The 20,164-nt window shown below is 42.5% G+C and overlaps 1 protein-coding gene across 3 annotated transcripts in view; it reads left to right on the forward strand.

The window, feature by feature from the left end:
• The first annotated feature begins 322 nt into the window (after positions 1-322).
• The window catches only part of Slc35f4 (solute carrier family 35 member F4), a 231,946-nt gene continuing 212,104 nt past the window's right edge, over positions 323-20,164 (forward strand). The window contains exon 1 of one of the 3 annotated variants that reach the window (XM_052733388.1): positions 323-548. In XM_052733388.1, coding sequence (XP_052589348.1) covers positions 446-548 — 103 coding nt within the window. In that variant the 5' untranslated portion in view covers positions 323-445. Of the gene's footprint in view, positions 549-2,784; positions 2,889-20,164 lie in introns of those variants that run through there. The other 2 variants (XM_052733389.1, XM_052733390.1) reach the window with 2 other exon arrangements.

The following is a 20,164-nucleotide window of genomic DNA, read 5'->3' on the forward strand; positions in this document are numbered from 1 at the left end:
CCACCCGAGCACCTGGCGACCCTCGCTTCCCTCAAGCGGGCTTGGAGGTGTCTACTTTTGGCCCAAGGGTTAATGATGAAAGTCAGAGAGCAGGTGGGGCGCCCACATGCGTCCCAGACCTGGGTGGGCGTCCGAGGTGAGGGGGCGCTATTCGGGCAGCAGTGAGCTGGTGGCGGGCGGGAGAGCTGCCAGGCTGACGGAGAGGCCGGCCAGAGTGGGGGCCGTTCCGCTGCCGCCGCCGCTGCCGCCGCCGCCGCTGTGATGCGAAGCCCGAGCTGCGCCGGGCGGTGGAGTCAGAGCTGGGGCGCGGGAGCACGAGCTGCAACATCAGCACCAGCGGCGGCGGCGGCGGCGGCGGCGGCGGCGGCGGCACCTGCAGCAGCTCCCGGGCCCCGCGCTTTGATCTACGCCCCGCGGCGCCGGGAGCCGCCGCCCCGCGCTCTCTATGGATGTCAAGGCGGCCCCCAACGGGGTAGCCACCATCGAGGACCGGATCCTGCGGATTACTGGCTACTATGGCTATTACCCGGGTTACTCCAGCCAGAAAAGTAAGACGCCGGGAGGCCGTCCTGAGAGAGATGAGGGTGGGAGGTGGGCGCTCCGGGGCACAGGGGTGCGGTGCGGGAGGGCGCGCAGTGGGACACCTGCAGCCTGGTCTGTGCTGTCACAATCACATCCCTGGCCTCTTGGACCTCTAGGGAGAAAAGTATGTCCGCCGTCTGCTGTCCTCGGTGCTGAACCTTGAGGCAGTAGTGGGGACTGGCCGCTTGAACCCAGGAGTTTGGGGACAGTCGCAGTCTTGGGGATGGAGGCGTGCAGAGGATAGGCGAGCACTCCTGAGCGTCGTCGGTCAGCTCACTGGTGGCTGATTTATGCCTGAAGGAGGCTAACATGGCTGTTCCACTAGCTGACCATCAGCCCTTGGGCTACCCACTCGGAAAGGCTTTATTGGGTGCCAGGGTGCTCACCTGGCGCTGGGGACGAAGACAGTGGAGGGGCATTAGTTGGTTGCGGCTGGGCTGGCTGGGTGGGTCAGCTTGTTCACCGTGGGCCATTGAAATGTTGCCAGTATTGGAATTGCTCATGATAAAACGTCCTTAGAAGGTTCTCCATCCTGGGCAGAGAAAAAGAACCTGCTTAGGTGCCTGAATTGCGGAGCTTGAAGCGAGAAATCATGCAAAAGGCGGGCAGAGTGGGACTGGGAAGCGAGACACAGTCACCCGCCCCCGCTGCACGTCGCGGCCACCTCTGAGCTGTTGGATTCCAGTTTTATTCTGGCTAGGCTAAGCCAGTCTGCATGGATGCTCTCAGGTTTGGGAGCAGTTTCATCTACACACACACACACACACACACACACACACACACACACACACACACACACACACACACACTGTGTTGTTGAGAATAGGGGTGAAGGGGGCCAGTGAGGGGCTCTATGTTCCTAGTCTCTACATTCTATTTTCTTGATATATAAACCCGCCACTGTATCTGCTGGGATTAGTTCTGCCAACCACCAAAGTGAAGCCTGTTTTTTGTTTGTTTGTTTGTTTGTTTGTTTTTTCTGAACTGGGAGAGTAGCTTCGCTTTAATTTCCATGCAGGTGGAATTTCAGTTTTTCCTTACCAAAGCATTTCTGCCGCAAAAGAAGGACCTTAACTGATGATTCTGCTGTTATTTTTAACCAGATGTGCCTTAGATGCATTCTGATTGGTATTTATCTCTGGCAATTTGGGATCATCAATATTACAGGTTCTGTGTGAAGTAGAGAACCCACACTAATCTTGACACATAGATGAAAAAGCGCTTCATTTCCCATGTAACTTTGTCCTGGGATATGCTGTCTCGCCATTGAATAATAACCTGGGAGCATTGTCCTGTGGGCCATTCTCATACAGATATTTTCCAGTTTAGTATTTTATCTGCTCTCAGGAAAGGCCTGTCTACTTTGGATGTTTCTGTCTAGCTGTTTTTAGCAGTAGTGGCTTACATTATTCATTTCCATACAAAAGTAATTATATAGTGTTAGAATTTTCTGGAAGGAAAATAACATGCTGTGGAACATTCTTTGAAACATTTTTACTACAGGCTCAAAATTTTGTAGTTTTTATTTTCTTTTCCTGTTGGCAAAGGGTGTCTTCTTTAACCTTAAACACTTGAACTGAAATCTTTACTAGATCTTGTGGAAATTATTTGAATGCCATCTCTGAATATTTAAATTAGAAACCAGGCATTTGGGTGGTCAAGAGAATTTAGAACTTGTCTCTAAAATTACAGAGTATTATAATTTTTGTGACAATGGTACTTTGGTTAATGAAGAGCAACCCAGAAAGAATACTGGGAAAGTAGCATTTTAGATAAGAACATGTTCATATTTTATTTTTGTACTTGCTCAAAGAGCTGCACATGTTTCATTTGCAAGACAATAACAGGGCAAAAAAAGGGAAGTACATCAGCCAAGGCTGTAACTGGAAGCAAAAAGAGGATAAAGATGCTTTTGGCATTGCTATTAGTGGTAGGCACTTGCCTAAATTCAGGCCACATAGTTCAACCACTAAAGATAGCAAATCTCAGAAGAACAGAGAGCCAAGGGTAGTCAAATTTAACTCTCAGGATGTATGCTCTTTCTGAGTAAGAGTGACATTGTCATTTTGCAGAGAGAGAGAGAGAGAGAGAGTGAGAAGAAAGCTGGAGGAGGGCCAGGAAACCAAACACCATGAAATAATCCCGCTCTTGATGCAGGCTTCAACTAGTAAACAAAGACATTGAAGCAAACCAGGACAATATGGTCAATTGATTTAGCTGCTACCAGGACTGAGCAACAGCTTGGGGAAAGTCTGGAGTAATCTATTTAGGACTAAGCTACAGCAAGGAGTATCAGATATGCAAAGGTAAGGTGGCTTTTCCTTCTCCTGACTCATCACACATGAGATCTTCAGGATGGGGTGCTCTCTAGAGATCCATGCTGTTTGCTGTTTTGGAGATAGATTGGGGGCTCATTTTTTGGAAAATATGTCAAGATTAGCCTCATGTCAATGTACCTTGTTTCTAAACTTATAACTCATCGAGAACAAACTCTAACAGGGTGAAGAAATGTAACCAAATATAAATAAATCAAGGTATTCTATGGGCCATTGATCCATGAAAAAATTCTGTTCCATGTACTAATCAGTTTACTGAACACACACACACACACACATACACACACACACACACACACACACACACACACACACACACACACACACACTTGGTATAGGATAAAGGCTAACCTTGAGTTATCTGTGATCAGGTAGGAGGCATAGACTCATCTCCTTGTTAATGGTTAATTGAGCAATTCCTACATATAAGGAATATGTCCAAAAAAGACATATGAAAGTCTTTTCAATTTTAGAGTTTTAGTTCTCAGGGAGAAGGAACCAGAAAATAACCATATAAATATTTTTTCTATGTGTCAAGCTGATAGTGATTTTCAAAACATTACAACAGGATGAAAGGGCTGAAATTCTGGGAGTGGGGAGGCAGAGCCTGTCACAATGTCACATGGGAAAAATTAAGCAAATCTGTGGGGAATGTGGAAGAGTTAGCCATGTGAACATCAGGAGGGAGACATTCCAGGCAGTGGGATCAGCCAGTGCTGGGTACCTGTCTGGCATGGCAGAGAAGCAGTAAGGGGGCCTTGCATGATGCAGTGAGCAGCTGGAAGAGGATCCTGGGAACAGAGGGAATCAGATGAGACAGAACCTTATAGGTCCCTGTCAGTCCTTTGGGTTGTTCTCTGAATGGCATGGAGAGCTTTGCTTGGGTGCTGAAGATGAAATAAGATAACTTGGCTTGCTTCTCAAAAGGATCAATCACACCAATTAGTACATTATTTTGGTAAACTAGGTGAGAGATGATGGTGGCCTGAATGACAGCATTGGAGGTGGTGATAAGTGTTCAGATGCTGGGTACATTTGAAATTATAACCAAAGGGATCTCCTGGTGAACTGTTTGTGGTATTGATAAGAAAGAGAAAAACAGAATTTATAGTTTGGGGTTTGACTAAGTTGGAGTGGTCGTGAGCCCATGTGTGGAAAGCGTCAATGATGGATAATGTTTCAGATATACTAGGAATGCCAGAGGTAGAGTAAGTTTGGAGTTCCAAGATGTCTGGCTTGAAAATGCACTGGGGGTTTTCCAGCACTTAATTTTTTTTTTAATCTGAAACTCGATGAGATCTCCAAGAAGTAAGTGTATGTAGAGAAGAGATGAGGTACAAGAGCTGCACCCAGGAGCTCTCGGACATTAAGAGGTCAGGAGGAAAAATTGAAACCAATAAAGGAGACCAAGACAGCCTTAAGGGGAGGTAGGAGGATACTTGGGAGAATGCAATGTGGTGGAAATCATTGATGTTTCAGGAGGAATGGTGAGAGGAGTCCAGTGCTTCAAAATGTCAAGTGTAATGAAGCTGATAGCTGACCATGCACTTGACAATGGAGGGCCATAGAGACTTAATGAGACTGTGGACAAGAGTATGGTGGGTGGGATCACATGCACTAGAATTCGTGTAAAAGAGACTTAAGGGGAGAAATTGGAAACTGTAAATATAGATTCTTTAAGGATTTTTGTGCAAAAGGAAAAGAAGAAATGAGGACAGTAGGGTCAAAATGGGTTTAAAGTAAATAGGACATTTGCATGAAAAGATGAGTAACTCAATGTACAAAAGTTAGTGATGTCAGAGAGACAGACTCTAGAATGACATTACTTTCAAAGGAACGTGGAGAGGCCAAAGATGTGGATTAGGCTCTGGAAGATGGGTCACTGAAATGGTGGAGGTCTTTGGAACTTCTCTGCTGATTGCTTTAGTGTTCTCCAGACTGAAGCAAAACTATCCACTGAGTGAGGATTGGGAAGAGGCAATAGAGGTTGTCAGGAAGAAAACGCATGAGCTGTTAAAACAAACAGACAAACAGAGGAACTGCTCAAGCATTGGGGTCACTGGGTATTTCAAATTTCTGGTCACAGATTTAAATTGAGAGTAGCCAATAGACTGTCTTCTTCTGACACAGCAAAGGCATGGAATGAGTCAAGTGGAATTCAGCTGGGCTGGAGAAGGTTATTTTATTCCTTGAATTTAATAAATTCCAATGAATTTAATAAGAATAACAGCGGCAAATGAATTGTATCAGAGAGATGGTATATGATTGAACATGGCTCTTAAAGTTGGCAGAAGCAGAGAAGAGAGGAGATAAAGAGAATTAGGGACAGTTGGGGAAAACATGGGAAGATTGAGGTGTTGAAGGTCTCAGCATCACTAAAGTTAGTGGAAATAAAGTTAGGAGGTATGTGGTTAGAAGGAGGGCTGAAATGTAGGATGAAATAGGACATGGGATGTTTCTCCATTGACATAAATATCTTTGTTTGTCAAAAGAGGTCTGGAATCACTGTCTCAGCACAGCTTTGCTGCAGGTCTGCCTTGACTTTCAAGAGTCCAGCAGTTCTCAGAAGAGTCCATCAGTAATTTCTAAAAACCTTCCTACCTATCCCTGGGCGCAGGTAGCCAGCAGCCTTTCCTTGACCCATGCTTTTGTTCTTGTCCTGTTTTCTTTCTGTAGACTCTTTGAGACTGGGTTCTGTAGTGATAGTCTATTAGTAGTTGAAGATTTGTGGTAAGCCCTGCCCCTTGCTCTGTGCCACCTGTGACCATACTCTATCCAAAGAAGAACTCTTTCTAGGAGAGAAAATTTTAAATATGTTCCCCATCCAGAAATGGTAAAGTTTAAGGTGACAGATCAACGTATCTGGTGTGATCACTACCCAATGCATACACAAAACATTAAAACATCCCATTGTGTCTCAGAAATATGTATCATATATGTAAATCAAATAGATGAAGAAAAGAATTCCACCCACTTCTGACACTATGGTCCTCTGAGTGTGCCAATGGCTAATTCAACTCAGCAGTTCCCAGGGTCCTGCTTACTTTCTGCTTTATCCAGTTGAACTCATTCAGTCTCAGACTCCTCCATGTCTTATGCAAGTGTACTCTTAGGCTCCTCTGTTTTCTACATATAGGCCCATATTCCAAACTTTCTAGTAGCACACCCACCTGAATTCCTCCAGGCATGTCACATAAAGAAACAAGTCATCATTCCACCTTTTTCCTTCTTATTATGCCTGTTAGCTTCCAATATCTGTATAGAAGCAATTACCCACACCAGAGTTCTGGAGTTCTTCCCCACCTCTGTCCTTTCCTTTTGTAGTTAATAAGTCCTGTCTGTTCTACTCCAGCCATGTGCTTTCTGTCCTTCCTGCCTCTGCATGGCTGTGTCTATCATATTTTTCCCAGTTTCAAGCCCTTCTAGCACAGCATGCCTACTTAACATTTCTTTCTGTAAAAGTCTGTTCGTCCAACTTCCCTAACAAAATACCTGGAAGAGTGTTTCATTTTCTGTGAAATAAAATCCAAACTCTTTTAGGATATCACAATTCAAGCCCAGCTTATAAATTCTATTTTAGTACACACATTCCTCTCCATCCAAAGTGCCAAATAATACATGCTTAATGCAGAAAATCTGGAAGGCACAGAAGCAAAGAAAGATTAGGACAAAATTATTCATAATTCCACCACCCAGAGGTGATTAGTGCTAACACTTTAGTATACATCCTTTTAATTTTTTTATAACTGCACATGTACATGTTTTTATTTTATACCAAACATTTCTCCTATTAGTCTATATTAATAACTTAATTTTAATTTATCTATCCTTTTTCATCTATGCAAGTATCTTAACCTACTTAACTAATCACCAGCATGTGCTTTTAGGCCTGATTTTTCTTTTCTCATAAATCCCATCTGGTCTCTATATACCCTGCTCTGAGTCTCATCAAGAAGTAGCTTGGTGTTTTAATGACACTGTTGCCTCCACGTGCTTTTCTTTCTCTGAGCATTACTAAACACTGGCGCAGATGCTCCCTTCCCTGCATGCCCTCCTATCAGGAAAAGCTCCTATTTATATTTAAAGTCTCTGTTTTAAATATTGTCTTATAGGAATTGTCTACTGGCCCCAGGCTGGGTTAATTCTCCCTCTGTGTTCCCAATATTGTGTGCTCACATCTCCTCTGAGACTTAGTCAGCCATCAGGGGCTGTTGGCTTTGCATGAGACTGTTTGACTCTCAGAGTTTGAGGAAGATGAGGACTTACTTTTATTTCAGCTTGGCAAATTGCTCTTCTCTGTCAAGTTTGTTGTACTCATGAATGAATGATTTCAGATTCCTTCAGAAAAAAAGTACCTTTTCCATTGTAAAAAAAGAGTTCAGGATGCCAGTGGTGGGAGGACAAGAACGATTATCACCACCAACGGCCAGGTCAAGAGGATGCTGTAAATAGCAGCCTGTGATCATCTGATCTGATGCATTGAAGCTTGTGAATTCATGAGTCCTTATGGCTGTCTTAAAATTTTCTGTGTTTGAGTGAAGACATAAAAGAAACACAAAACAGTGTATATTTATGAAAAGCATAAGAAAGACAATGGAGTCTCCCCCACTCTCTCTTTTGAAATGGTCCTATTGATCCTTGTGACACGTATTTCCTAATATAGGAGTGAGTTATGTAACTGCATCTTACTAGTGAAATGACTGCAATAGATATTTACTCCTGTTTATATTTAGTGTATATCCTGGTGACAAGATTTGTGCTTCTTTATATATGAGGAGTGTGTCTTGTAAACAGTTATAAATAAGTACCATTTACATGCCTCCCTGATCAGAATTTCTGCTGTGCTGTTGTATAGTGTGGTAGTTTATTATATATTCATATAATATGAATTGAAAACACAAATGTATAATAAGCTAGACAAACATATTGTGGTGATTTGAATAAAAATGGCCCCATAGGCTCCTATGGAATGGCACTATTAGGAGGTGTGGCTTTGTTGCAGAAAATGTGTCCCTAGGAGGCAGGCTGTGAGGTCTCAAATGCTCATGCCAGATCTAGTGTGACATTCACTTCCTGCTGCCTGATGATCATGATGTAGAACTCTCAGCTCCTTCTCCAGCAATCTGTCTGCCTGCATGCCACCATACTTTCCTCCATGAAGATAATGGACTAAACCTCTGATTTGTAAGCCAGCCTCAATTAAATGTTTTCATTTATAAGAGTTACCATGGTCATGGTGTCTCTTCAGAGCAATAAAACCCTAAGACACATATTATAAAATACCACTGCTATTTACCCACATTAGGTTTAGCATTACATTTCTGATATACGTTGTTTGCCTATTCTATGACCTGTTGGAGAATGAGATCTAGCCCAACGGCCATAAACTTTGACAATGGGAAAACACTGACAAGCCCATCCTTCTGCTCAGCCACTTGGCAGCCTTTTAAATTTGTATACAAGGATTAATTTATCAGGACAACAATTTTTTTTCTGTTAAAAAAAAAGAGGTGATAACATCTGTTTCACAGTGTATTGTTTTATTGTTTTTGCCTTCTGCTGCTGTGAGAACATTGACCAAAACCAACTTAGGGATGACAGGATGTAGTTCATCTTATAAGTCACAGTCCATCAGGGAGAGAAGCCAGGACAGGAGCTCAAGCAGGAACCTGGAGGCAGGGACTGAAGCAGACACTGTAGAGGAGTACTGCTTACTGGCTGGCCTCCAGATGTGTTTAGCTACTATTCTGATCTATCCCAGGACCACCTGCTCAGGTATGGTACTGCCCACAGTTCTCTGGGACCTCTTCTACCAGTTAGCACCCCCCAAACAGATAAATATGGTGGAGTCAACTCTGAAACTGAGGGTCCTCCTCCCCAACTGTGTCAAGTTGACAACCAAGATTAGCCATCACACACAAGTGGTTGAGAGGATTATATAAATACTTCCTACAAAATATCTGCCTATTAATGCCCCATTCAGTATATGAAAACTGCTATTTTGGAGGAAATGAAAGGAACAGGTATACAGTTCCAAAGGGACTCACTTTTTCCTTAAAGAAATTATTTCTTTATACCCACATTGCATTTTGCATGGTTGTTGCTAAAAATAAAAGTATGTTATCAAGATGTTAAAAGCAATTTACCAGTTATGACATTCACAATGATGCCTGTTTGTGGACATGCCTTCCCTTCCATCTGCTCATGGTTGACCCAATGCTGTAACTGAAACACTCCTACCTGGACTGTAACAAGACATATTTTGTTTAAAATGGACTGGAACTCATTTGCCACAAATATCTGTATCATAGACTAATCCAAAAGAAAGGGGAGCAAATCCAGAATCAACAAGAAATAGAATGAGTCTGCATGTCTGGAGATACAGGAACTCAGCCACTGAAGTGGGAAGAGTGGCTGGAAAGAGAGAGGGGAAGGAAATAGTGGACTCCCAGAAGCAGGCTGTGTGCCTGGAGTGGGTGGGGTACAGGTAGGATAAGAGGCAGCAGAGGTGGAGGAAGTAATAGGTAAGGTAAATTTGGCAATGGTCTATGGGAAGTAGCATTGTTCTTCCCCTATGTGGAATGTTAAGGGGAGAGCTCTTTCTAAATGCTACTTTTATAGCAGTAAATATAACAGACAGGCTGTTTTATGTTGTAGTTAAAAAATATCTTTGTAGTCCCTATAGTTATAGTTTTTTAGTTTAAAATCATTTAATTACTTCTAAAAATAGAGGAATATAAAGAAGAAAAATAATCTTGCTTTCTTAACATAACTACTGATATTTTGGCTAATTTCTTTGAAATCTTCTTAAATACATATGGGGTTTCATTTCTTGATCTTTTAACAAATAGAAACTATAGTGTTACCATTGTAGCTATAATTCTAATACACACACTCACTCACACACACACACACACACACACACACACACGCACGCACTTTTGTGCCCTGTCTTTTTAAACTGCTTTCTTAGGATGATTTGTTTATCTGCATTAAGAAGCCAAAATTGAATTCCTTCAGAACTCTTGGCTTAACAGAATTTGTACAAACTGGGTCTCAGTCATTTGAGACTAAATACAATGGAAAGACCCAGAGTGTTAGTAATGGCTTATTTGGATTTGGAAGCTGTGGAAGGGTCCTGCGGTGTCTCTGTGGAATTGAAGCACAGGGACACACTGCTCTATGTGGGAATCAAGCAGGGTCCTGTGATTCGGGAAACAGGAAGCCCTCTCTCTCTTTTCTGGTAGGTGTTCTTCATTCTTGTCTCTGCAGCAGGCTGGCTTCTCTGCTTCCTAGTCCAAATGGTCAAAAATAGTCACTGCCACCAGTTTTAGTGTTTACGTGTCCTCTATTCAAGAGCACAGACAGATTGAGCAAGAGTCTCTTACTTCTAAATCCAGATTCCTGGGAAAAGCCACTCTTTGTTCCAATTTATGGCACATGCATACTCTAGATGCTATTGATGGTGGTAGGGCAGACTTACTGCTTCCTGGCTATTTGACTGGCCTGCAATATTCATGGTGGGAGCAGGGGACTTTTTTAGGGAAAAGGGTCAGTTGACCAGAAAGTCATCTTGATAGCAATTTGTTTCACAGAGCTTTGCATACATTTTTTTTTATCAAATCATAGACTTTAATACTAGAGTTGGATAGATAGCACAAATAGGTGAAGTTTTTGCTGGGCAGGCATACGGACCTGAGTTTGATCTCCAGAACCCATGTAAGCCAAATGCGCACGTGCTTGTAATCCCAAATTTGGGAAGCAGATACAAGCCGATATCTGGGGCTCACTGGCCAGCCTGCCTAGACTGATAGATAAGCTCCAAGTTAAGGAGAGACCTTGTCTCAAAAACAAGGTGGACAGAGCCTGAGCAATGGCCCCTGATATTAATCTCTAGCTTCCACATGCAGACACATGTATAAGACCCTCTTCTTTCCAAGTTTCCATCTGTTTTTCTGGCTCTGATAGACTTTTAACATGGATCTACAACAAATTTGGTGGAGTTATAGACACTGTCCAATCTTACAAACTTGAAAACTCCAGGTATCTGCTCAGGGTGAAGTCTCTAAGGAGCTTACAAATGGCAATGCCGGCTGCTTGTGAAGCCTTATTGAGGGTCACTGATTAAATCAAGTTTAGAAGACATACTTCTTTTTCTAGGTCAGAGAGGGCAACATCCCAGGGCCTTCAGACTCAGTGTACTGTAATCAAGGATGACATTTAACATTGTATATTTTAAACAGGGATTGAAAAATTACAGTCCTCTGCAGCCTGGGGTTTGCTATTTTTAGACTTGGGCTAGAGCCAAGATGGCCCCAGTGAGGTGTCAATAATGTTTTCTTGGTCCTGAAAACTGGGCATACAAAGTAAGAATTATTTTTGCCTTAGTAAAGATGAGATTCCTAAGGGCGTCAGAGAAGGAAAGTTTTCTTGCAGCCCTCTTACCATGCTCCACACCACATGTGTTTGGTGTCTGTCTTGAGCTTTTGCTTAGGACCGTATTTAATTATATGCACTTTATAGGAAAGATTCAGCCCCGGTGAGTTCAGGAAGAATTTGGAGCACCATCATCCCTGCTTGGAATCAGGGTGACAGTTTCTGCAAAAGTGGCATGCACACCTGAAATTGTTCCACTAGAATTTCCAGAGTCTTTTTAGAACAGAAATACTTAAAAGTTGGGAAAGTTTTGGTTTTCAATGATTTCACAACTGTGAATACATGAATCAGATGTTGCCTGGTTTGATCTTTCTAATCCACATTGAATTGGTAGCCACGGTGATTTAGAATAATGCTGGCGGGTCTTTTGTTGCTGTTGTTGTTGTTGTTAGAAAGTGCCTTACGAGGTAGCCCAAGATGATCTTGAACCTGCAGCCCTCCTGCTGCCACCTCCTAAGTGAGGTTACAGGATAGCAGCACCATTATGACCACCTAATGGTGACCCTTCAAGAGCCTTACTTGATTCTTACCATCCCTCTGGTTAAGGTCTTCCGTGGTGTAGCAGCTTGAGTGAGAACGTCTCTCATAGGGTCAGATATTTGAACACTTGGTCCCCAGTTGGTCACACTGTTTGGGGAGACTGAAGATTGTCACTGGAGGTAGGCTTTGAGCACTGAAATCCCCTAGCCACTTCCTCTTTGCTCTCTACACCCTGTTTGTTTTTGAAGACACGAGTCCTCAGTTTTCTTCAGCAGCCTTGCTTGCTGCTTGCGGCCTTGCCTCCCACATTGATACACTCTTATCCTTCTGGAACCATAGTCAAAGTACACTCTTTCCTCCATAAATCGCTTTGATCATTGGGTTTTAATACAGCAACAGAAAGGTAACGAATGCAAGTGGTTTCTGAGACTCTTCAGAAAACTATGAGATTCTGAACCCAGACCACAGAGTCCTCTGTCGCTGGCTCTTCAGCTGGCTCTACTCCCCCTCGCTGTCCTTGTGCTGTGTCATCTTGGCACATGCTCCAGAACCCTCATGCTTTTGGACTGACAAAGACTTTGTTCTCTCTTCCTGGGCTGCTCCCTGGTGGCCCCCTCCTCGCTGATCAGGCCTTATATTAAGTGCCATCACCTCAGAGAGGGCTGCTCAGCTCTGCACTCTATCATCTCATGCTCTTTGCCTTTGAAGCGCTTACTGCAGCCTGCGTTTACCATTTTTGTTCATCTTTGTGACTGTTGAATGTATTCCCTGCCGGCTAGACTCTTAGTTCCCTCAGGGTAAGGATGGCTCCATTTGTTCAGTATTGTGCTTCTAGCACAAAGAACAGTGCATGTGTACCTCACAAATTGTGTTGAATTATTGGGCCTTATTAAAAAATTCAAGGAGACTTAAACAACCTTTTTGATTGGAATATTTTTAGGTGTGCAGAAAGTTATGAACATAGTACAGAGCATTCCCGTGTTCCTCTCTTAGCTTGGCCCACTGTGAATACTACATCACTATGTTACATGTGTCAAAACTGTTAAACCAATATTGGTACTTTGATATTAATTAAACTCTAGACTTTATTTGGATTTCTTCTATTCATCTTCTCTTTCTCTTCTGGAATTTAAACCCAGGGTGCGCCCTCTGCCTTTACTTGTTCTGTGTCTCAAGTAGGATTGAATGCATTGCATTTGGAAAGCAATTTCAATTTTTGAGAAATTTGCTGGATATTTTATGGCTTAGATTAGGTTAGATTTTAAATTTTAACTGCTAGTTTTCAAGATGATATAGGATTAAAGTTATATTTGAAATGATCCTTGATATGACATGATGTGGCATCTTAGGGACTTGTCTACAGTGTAGAACAGTGAGTTCTTAACATTTCAAGTGTTTAATATTTGGAGGGACACACACATATTTGAAAATATAAATAAATCTTTCAATTAATAATTCAATCCAAAGGCACACATATATGTATGCCAATTTTATTCAGTTTATTTTATTATGTGGGAATTTTATTTCTGTGAACAGATTATTAAAATGTAATTCTATTGAATTTTATCTGCTTTTTATATTTTATTATTATGGGTATAAAATGTAACGGTATTATCTAGAAAACTGAAATAACTTAAACTGGTTAACCGAAAAGGACCCTCAGTTTTATTCAAAAGTTGGTTTTAGTGAGAAAGCATCAGTCGTGTGAAGACAATAATTTTGGAGTGGTCTGAGCACAGTGACCTTCAACCCACCTCTGACATTCAGTTGCCTTCCACTTAATGAAATCCTAACAACTTCTAAAAACCCTGACTCATAAGGACATGAAGTAGCAAATTAATTTAGAAATCTCACAGCTTATTTTGCAGGAAGAAGGTGGACTTGCCTCAAGAAACATCATATTTCCCACAACTCCCCATAGGGAACGAGTCACATCATTTCATTTACACTCAAGTCAACGAAATGGGTTTTGAGGAAAGGTCTGTACTAACTATGCTATCTTTATCAGCAGGGAAGAAAAGATTAAGTCATGTCTCAAAGTTGAGGTCATTCGGGCAGCATTAACATTAAAATATCCTGCAGCACATCCAGGTAGCCTCAGAGGGTTTGTCTGCAGAAACATATTATGACACATTTTCATTTGGGGGACCTTATTTTCCCATGAATCTGTATCTCAAAAAGAACTTGTGACTTTCCCGCTGCCTTGTAATGGTCATTGAAAGGCATTGAGTGAAGAAATGTATTCACTTCATAGCTACCAAGTAAACAAAGCCATGGACGATTCTTCCTCTTGTTAAATTACACTAGGAGTGGGTTTCCCTTTTCTCTGAAAGGTGATGCAAACGTCTTCCTAAACGTTATTTAAAACTTCAAGCCATGCTTTCTATAAACACGGCAGCTTCCAGGGAGTCAAGGAGAATCCTATACTATATTCACCTTTCTCGCTTTAAAAACATCTGGAGAAGGTAATGATTTAGATCCTGATTCTGATAGAGCCGCCTTAGAAGACAATGGAGAAGGCTGTTTGTGGGGTTGTTGACTATATTTCAGGTGCTCTTGCAAGCTGATGCTCAAGGGAGTGAGCTGCGTTGGTGTGCAAAGACAGCTTCATCACCGGAGCAGCCCAACCTCTTTCTCTCTCAAAGTACAGTTCTGCTTGGCATTGCAACTTTTTGTCCCTCCCCAAAGGCTCCCAGACGCTTTCTTCAGACATTCAGAAGCATGCACAGGAAATCTGGAGTTAAAAGCTTTGTGAGGAGCTCAGTTTTGCTGGAGGAAAATCGCATAGCTGCTGGCATCTCTAATACTTATGTCACAATTAATGCAGATGAGTGAGTTTGAGGATTTTATTTGATAAAGGTATTGCTTCCATTTTTATCCCCTGCTCTCACCATAGACCAGTTTACTGTTCTTTCCTAAGTCATACTGGCTCCCAAAGTCTCATCAGATGATGAGCATTTGTACTGCTCAGCAACCAGTGAGAATGCTTTAGGGTACAAGTGAAAAGGACTTAGCTTACACTGGGTAGCAATAACTGAGCTTACGCCCTCGGATCATAGGAAGTTGCACAGTGGTGCATTTCTGACTTGGTGGCTTCTGCTATAAAGAAGTAGCCAGGCTCTAGTTCATTCTTCCGCTATTTACCTTATTTCTGTGTTGTATTTTGCAAAAGGCTTCTTTCTTTCTTTCTTACTTACTTTCTCTCTTTCTCTCTTCTCTCTTTGCATGTCTTTCTTTTTTTAAATCATTTTTATTGAGTATTTGGGAACCCCACATCATGCATCCTGACTGCCCTCACCTCCCAGTCTTTCCACATCTGCCACCCCTCCCCCATTTTGTGTTGTTCATACACTCGCTGGAGCATGGTCAAATTCCTAGTGGCCAGGCCCTCAAGAGAGGAGGAGTCTTCTTCCACCTGCATCCATGCCAGAAGCCATCAACTGAGGGGGAAAGCCATGGCGTGGCCAGAGAGGGACAGGGCCAGCTCTGCCTCGCCCACCCACGGCCTGTGTTATGGAGCTGTCTTTCCCACACTCATGCCACTGTCGGGACTGCTGTGTGGCTTCCAGTGGGAGAGGGGGATGGGGGGATAGCTCTCCCCATGCCCATGCCACAGCTGGTGCCCCTGAGCTTTGGTTGGAGAGATAGGTGGGCTCTTCTGTCAGGGGTAGGGCCTGCTCTCCCAGGAGGGGCAGGATCAGTTCACCCATGCCCTAGGACATTAACATTGCTTCAGGCAGCAGCCCAGACCGCAAACATTCACATGTGCTTAGATGGTAACCTGGGCCACAGACATCAACATGGCCCTTGGCCATATCAGGACCACTGAACCATTCACGGCCCTCATCAGCTGCAGAGGCCACTGGATCTCAACATGGCCTCAGATGACTACCATTCCACTCACATCAGGATGGCCCCCAGAGGCAACAAAGCCCAAGAACATCACCAAAGTTTCAGGCAGCAGTACAGACTGCATATGATCACATGATCTCAGATTTCATTGTGCTGGGGGCAGAAGCATGGACTACAGGCATCATCATGGTCTCTGGTGGCATCATGGACCACAGTGGTCCTTTGAGGAGATCCAATCCAGATAGTGAAACTTTCCTCATCTGGGGCCTCTGTAGTTGCACAGAGTCATGGGGATCCCACAGCCAGGTGGCAGGCTCAGAGGTAGCGTCTGCATCTGCATATGCTCCAGGTTGTTGTACACCATCCCGCAGTCCCTGCTGGACAATGACACCATGATGACCTTAACAAAAGATTTCTTCGCTGCAAGGCTATTAATTTTCTGACTTAAAATTTCACTAAAGTTTTGATAGCTCTCTTTTGTATTATAAATGTTTGTTTTAAAAATATGACACACTTCCTATTTTATGGCTGTAATGCGTATTTATTTCCCAAATGATATAAATACACTTTTGAAGTTTTCCTCTTCTGAATGAGCTATTTCCTCCAAATTGCCTTTTCAAAAAAATCTATCAGTGTTAGTCAATAATCTTGCAAGTTTTTGTTTTATTGTTTGTTTGTTCATTTAACTGCTTATACTCTATACGAAAGAACCAAAAACTATTTGGAATCTCTGACAGTGGATGGAGCATTAGTCAGTTTTATCATAGCTATGACAAAAACATTTGAGAGAGCAACTTTAAGGAAGAGAGTTCTAGTTTGGAGCTCACGGTTTTGGAGAATTTGGCTATGGTTCCTCATTGTGGCACACTTGGTTAAAACAATGTGGTGACAAGAGACTGTGGTGGAAAACGTTTTCACAGTGGACAGTGAGCAGAGAAAAGGTGTTATAGGAAGGGGCTGCCTCGGGACATGCTTTTAGTGATCTACTTCCTCCAACTAGGCCCCTCTGGATCCAAACTCCATTGACTAGGTCAAGCCTTTCAGCAACGAATCACTTCTCAAGAGCCTATCAGCTGACAACTAAGCCCTGAATACAGGGAAAGGAGACATTTTGGAGTCAAACCTCAACAGCTGGTCAAAAACTAAGAGGAGTTCTTTATGTGTACCCTTCTTTCAAGGCACCAAGTTTGCACGCTGCAGTTTCATGGATGCTGACAAATGTCCTGAGAATACTGGACTAGAGTCAAAGGACCTGTCCCCTCACAGTATAGCAAGCAGCATGAACTTCATGTTCATCTTGTCCTTATTGCTCCAAGTTCCACAAATACAAAAGGCAGACTCTACATACATGACCTACAAGCATACCTTCCAAAACTGTGAGACGCTGGGCGATTTTCTTGGTTTGCTTTTCTGCTTCTGTGATAAAACTCTCTGACCAAAAGCAACTTGGGTTGGAAAGGGTTTATTTGAGTGTGTATTTCTAGGTTGCAGTTCATCACTGAGGAAAGTCAGGGCAGGAGCTCCAAACAGGAACCCGGAAGTACAAGCCTAAGTAGGGACGCTGGAGCAACACTATTTACTGGCTTGCTTCCTCATTTGCTCAGCTACCTTCCTTACACAACCCAGAACTTCATGCCCAGGGATGGTACTGCCCACAGTTGGCTGGCCCCTCTTACATCAATAAGCAATAAAGAAAATGTCACATAGACATGTTCACAGGTCAGTCTGGTAGAGGGAGTTCCTCGGGTAAGGGTCTCTCTTCCCAGATATGTCAGGTTGACAACTGAGGGTAATTATTACAGGTAACAAACTTGCCTTCTGTACTACATGGAACTTTTTATCTTCCAAACTTGTTGACTGAATAGGCTCTTGAGAAGATGTCCAGAACCAAAATCTTTCCTTGCACAGAATGGGTAGGAGTGTAAGAGAGATCATGGATAATTGCCTCCCAACATGTACCTGTCTGCTAGGACCTCGTTGTTGAACAATAGGGCTTCTTTGACTATTCAGTATCATTTTGTGTAGTGGGTAGCCGTTCCAGCTTTGATCTGGAAGTACCACCCCCACTGAGGCTTCGGTAACTGTTATGCCTACAAGACAGAGCCAAGAGAGGACCCCTGAAGACCGGAAATCTGGATGGGCCGGCTCTCTTGGTTCCTGGACCCTGGACGCTGGAGGTAGACCGAGCAGAGTTCTCCAGAGAACACCGCTGGACTGCGCTACTTCCCCAGACCCTGTAACCTATCCCTTCACTTGTAAGTTACCCCACAAAATAAACCTCCCTTTTAACTACATGGAGTTGCCTTAATATTTTAACCAATAATTTTGTTAAGATCTATTCTCTTGGATCACAGGTTTTCTTAATCTCCTGATGTCCTGTACTCTGTGAGTTGAACTGGAAAGAAGCCTGCATGTCCCAGTAGGCAGTGTACATAGGTTCATTTAATTATCCTATGGTTTTAGTATAGCGATCCAGTCTTCACCCATGTCCGGTGTCCCTATGGACTGCTTGAACATCCACAGAGATGTGTCATGGCCACAGAGAAGGGAGCACAGCCCAGTGCTGTACAGAACAAGAGCTGGAGTTAAGAAGCCATCAGCTGTATCAGATAGACTTCGCTACAGACACCACTGTAGTAACTAGCACCACAATTCTGGGGCTTTGAAAGTCTTTGTTGTAAAAGGAAGTGATTTCCATGTTGTTCCCCTCTGCTTAGGTTTCAGTTTTCTCAAACTTACCAAGACATTTCATACTTTCCAGCTTCTAAAATTTTATAATCATATCTTCTCTTGGTTCTCCCATTCTTATGGATTTTTGCCTTTAAAACTCATTTATTGAAATTTTAATGTGATCTCCTAAATGAGGAAATGTAGATGGATGCATTGCTCAATCTGTCACCTTTCCTAGAAAGAATCTGTTGCTATTTTTTTTTTACTCTTTTGGGGGTCCCACCACCCAGCTCCCATATAAATCACACACAGAAAGGCTTATTCTTAATTATGAATGTCCAGCCTTAGTTTGGCTTAGTTTCTACCAGCTTTCCTGAACTGAACCTGTCTGTCTTTTGCCTCTGGACTTTTCCTGTTTTCTTACTTCTGTAAATTTTACTCTTTCTCCATGGCTTCCTGGGTAGCTGGTCACTGATGTCCTCCCCTTCTCTGACTCCTCTTCTCACTCCTCTTCTCCAAGATCTCTCCTATTTATCCTGTCTGCCTGCCAGCCCCACCTATTTCTCTCTCCTGCCTCACTATTGGCGATTCAGCTCTTTATTAGACCATCAGGTGTTTTAGACAGGCACAGTAACACAGCTTCACAGAATTAAACAAATGCAACATAAACAAAAGTAACACACCTTAAAATAATATTCTACAACAAGAATCACTATACTTTCTATTTCTTTCCTTGAAATTTTCTGATGTGAATTAGATTTTTATGAACCAAAATAAATAGCATATTCTTAGTGGCAAAGTACAATATCTCTATTTCCTCTCAGTGGGAAGCTGTTTTAGACATCACAACATGAGAGCAAATAATATACTATCTCTTGATCTGAATGTTGGTCACACAGATATGTTTGCTTTACAAAAATGTCATTGAGCTGTATAGTCAAAGTTTGTGTTATTTTCTGTATGCAGGTAACACTGCAATATAAATTTAAAAATTTCAGCTCAAAGGTAGTGGTGGCCCACACCTTTAATCCCAGCACTTAGGAGGCAGAAAGGTGAATCTCTCTGTGTTTGAGGCCAGCCTGGTCTACAAAGTGAGTTCCAGGACAGTCCGGGCTGTCTCTGTTACACATATCCTATCTCAAAAAAAAAAAAAATTGCAACTCACAGTCAGATGTGGTGGCACGTGCCTCTAATACCAGCAATCCAGAGGCAGAAGCAGGTGACTCTCTACAAACTTGAGGCCAGCTTGGTCTACATAGTGAGTGCCAGGCCAGCCAAGAACTATATAGTAAAACCTTGTCTCAAAAATAATAATTGCACCTCACATAATTACATATGATAGTATGCTGGTCCATTTTACCTTTGCTTACAAGAAAAGATTGAAGTATATGTGAACTAGACATAATAAATTCCTTTTTTAAAATTCCAAAGTAACAGAACATAAAGGATTACTTTTCATGGGCGTTCTCAGTTTCCCAGTCTCTAAATATGTTTCTTACCCTTACTTCTATGAAACAAATGATTCTCAAATACTTCATTTCATATTCAAAACACCTTGGAGTTAAATATATCCCCACTGTCCTCACTGCATCCTGTCCTGGTTAAAACAAATTCTTTCGGAAGGAGACCTAGGCATCAGTGCTTCATAAAGCTCTCTGGGAGATACCAGGCAGTAACTGAAACATGAAAAGAGTCTAGGATTGTGTTCATCCAACTATCTGGTTCTTCATCAAACAATTTATATTTTAAAGTTTCAACCTATCATAAATCAAAGGTGTGGGGAAATTAATGAAAGTTAATATTTGAAA

The sequence above is a fragment of the Peromyscus californicus genome, unplaced genomic scaffold (genome assembly GCF_007827085.1).
Source record: "Peromyscus californicus insignis strain IS unplaced genomic scaffold, ASM782708v3 Scaffold_12__1_contigs__length_115047231, whole genome shotgun sequence".
Classification (NCBI taxonomy): domain Eukaryota; kingdom Metazoa; phylum Chordata; class Mammalia; order Rodentia; family Cricetidae; genus Peromyscus; species Peromyscus californicus.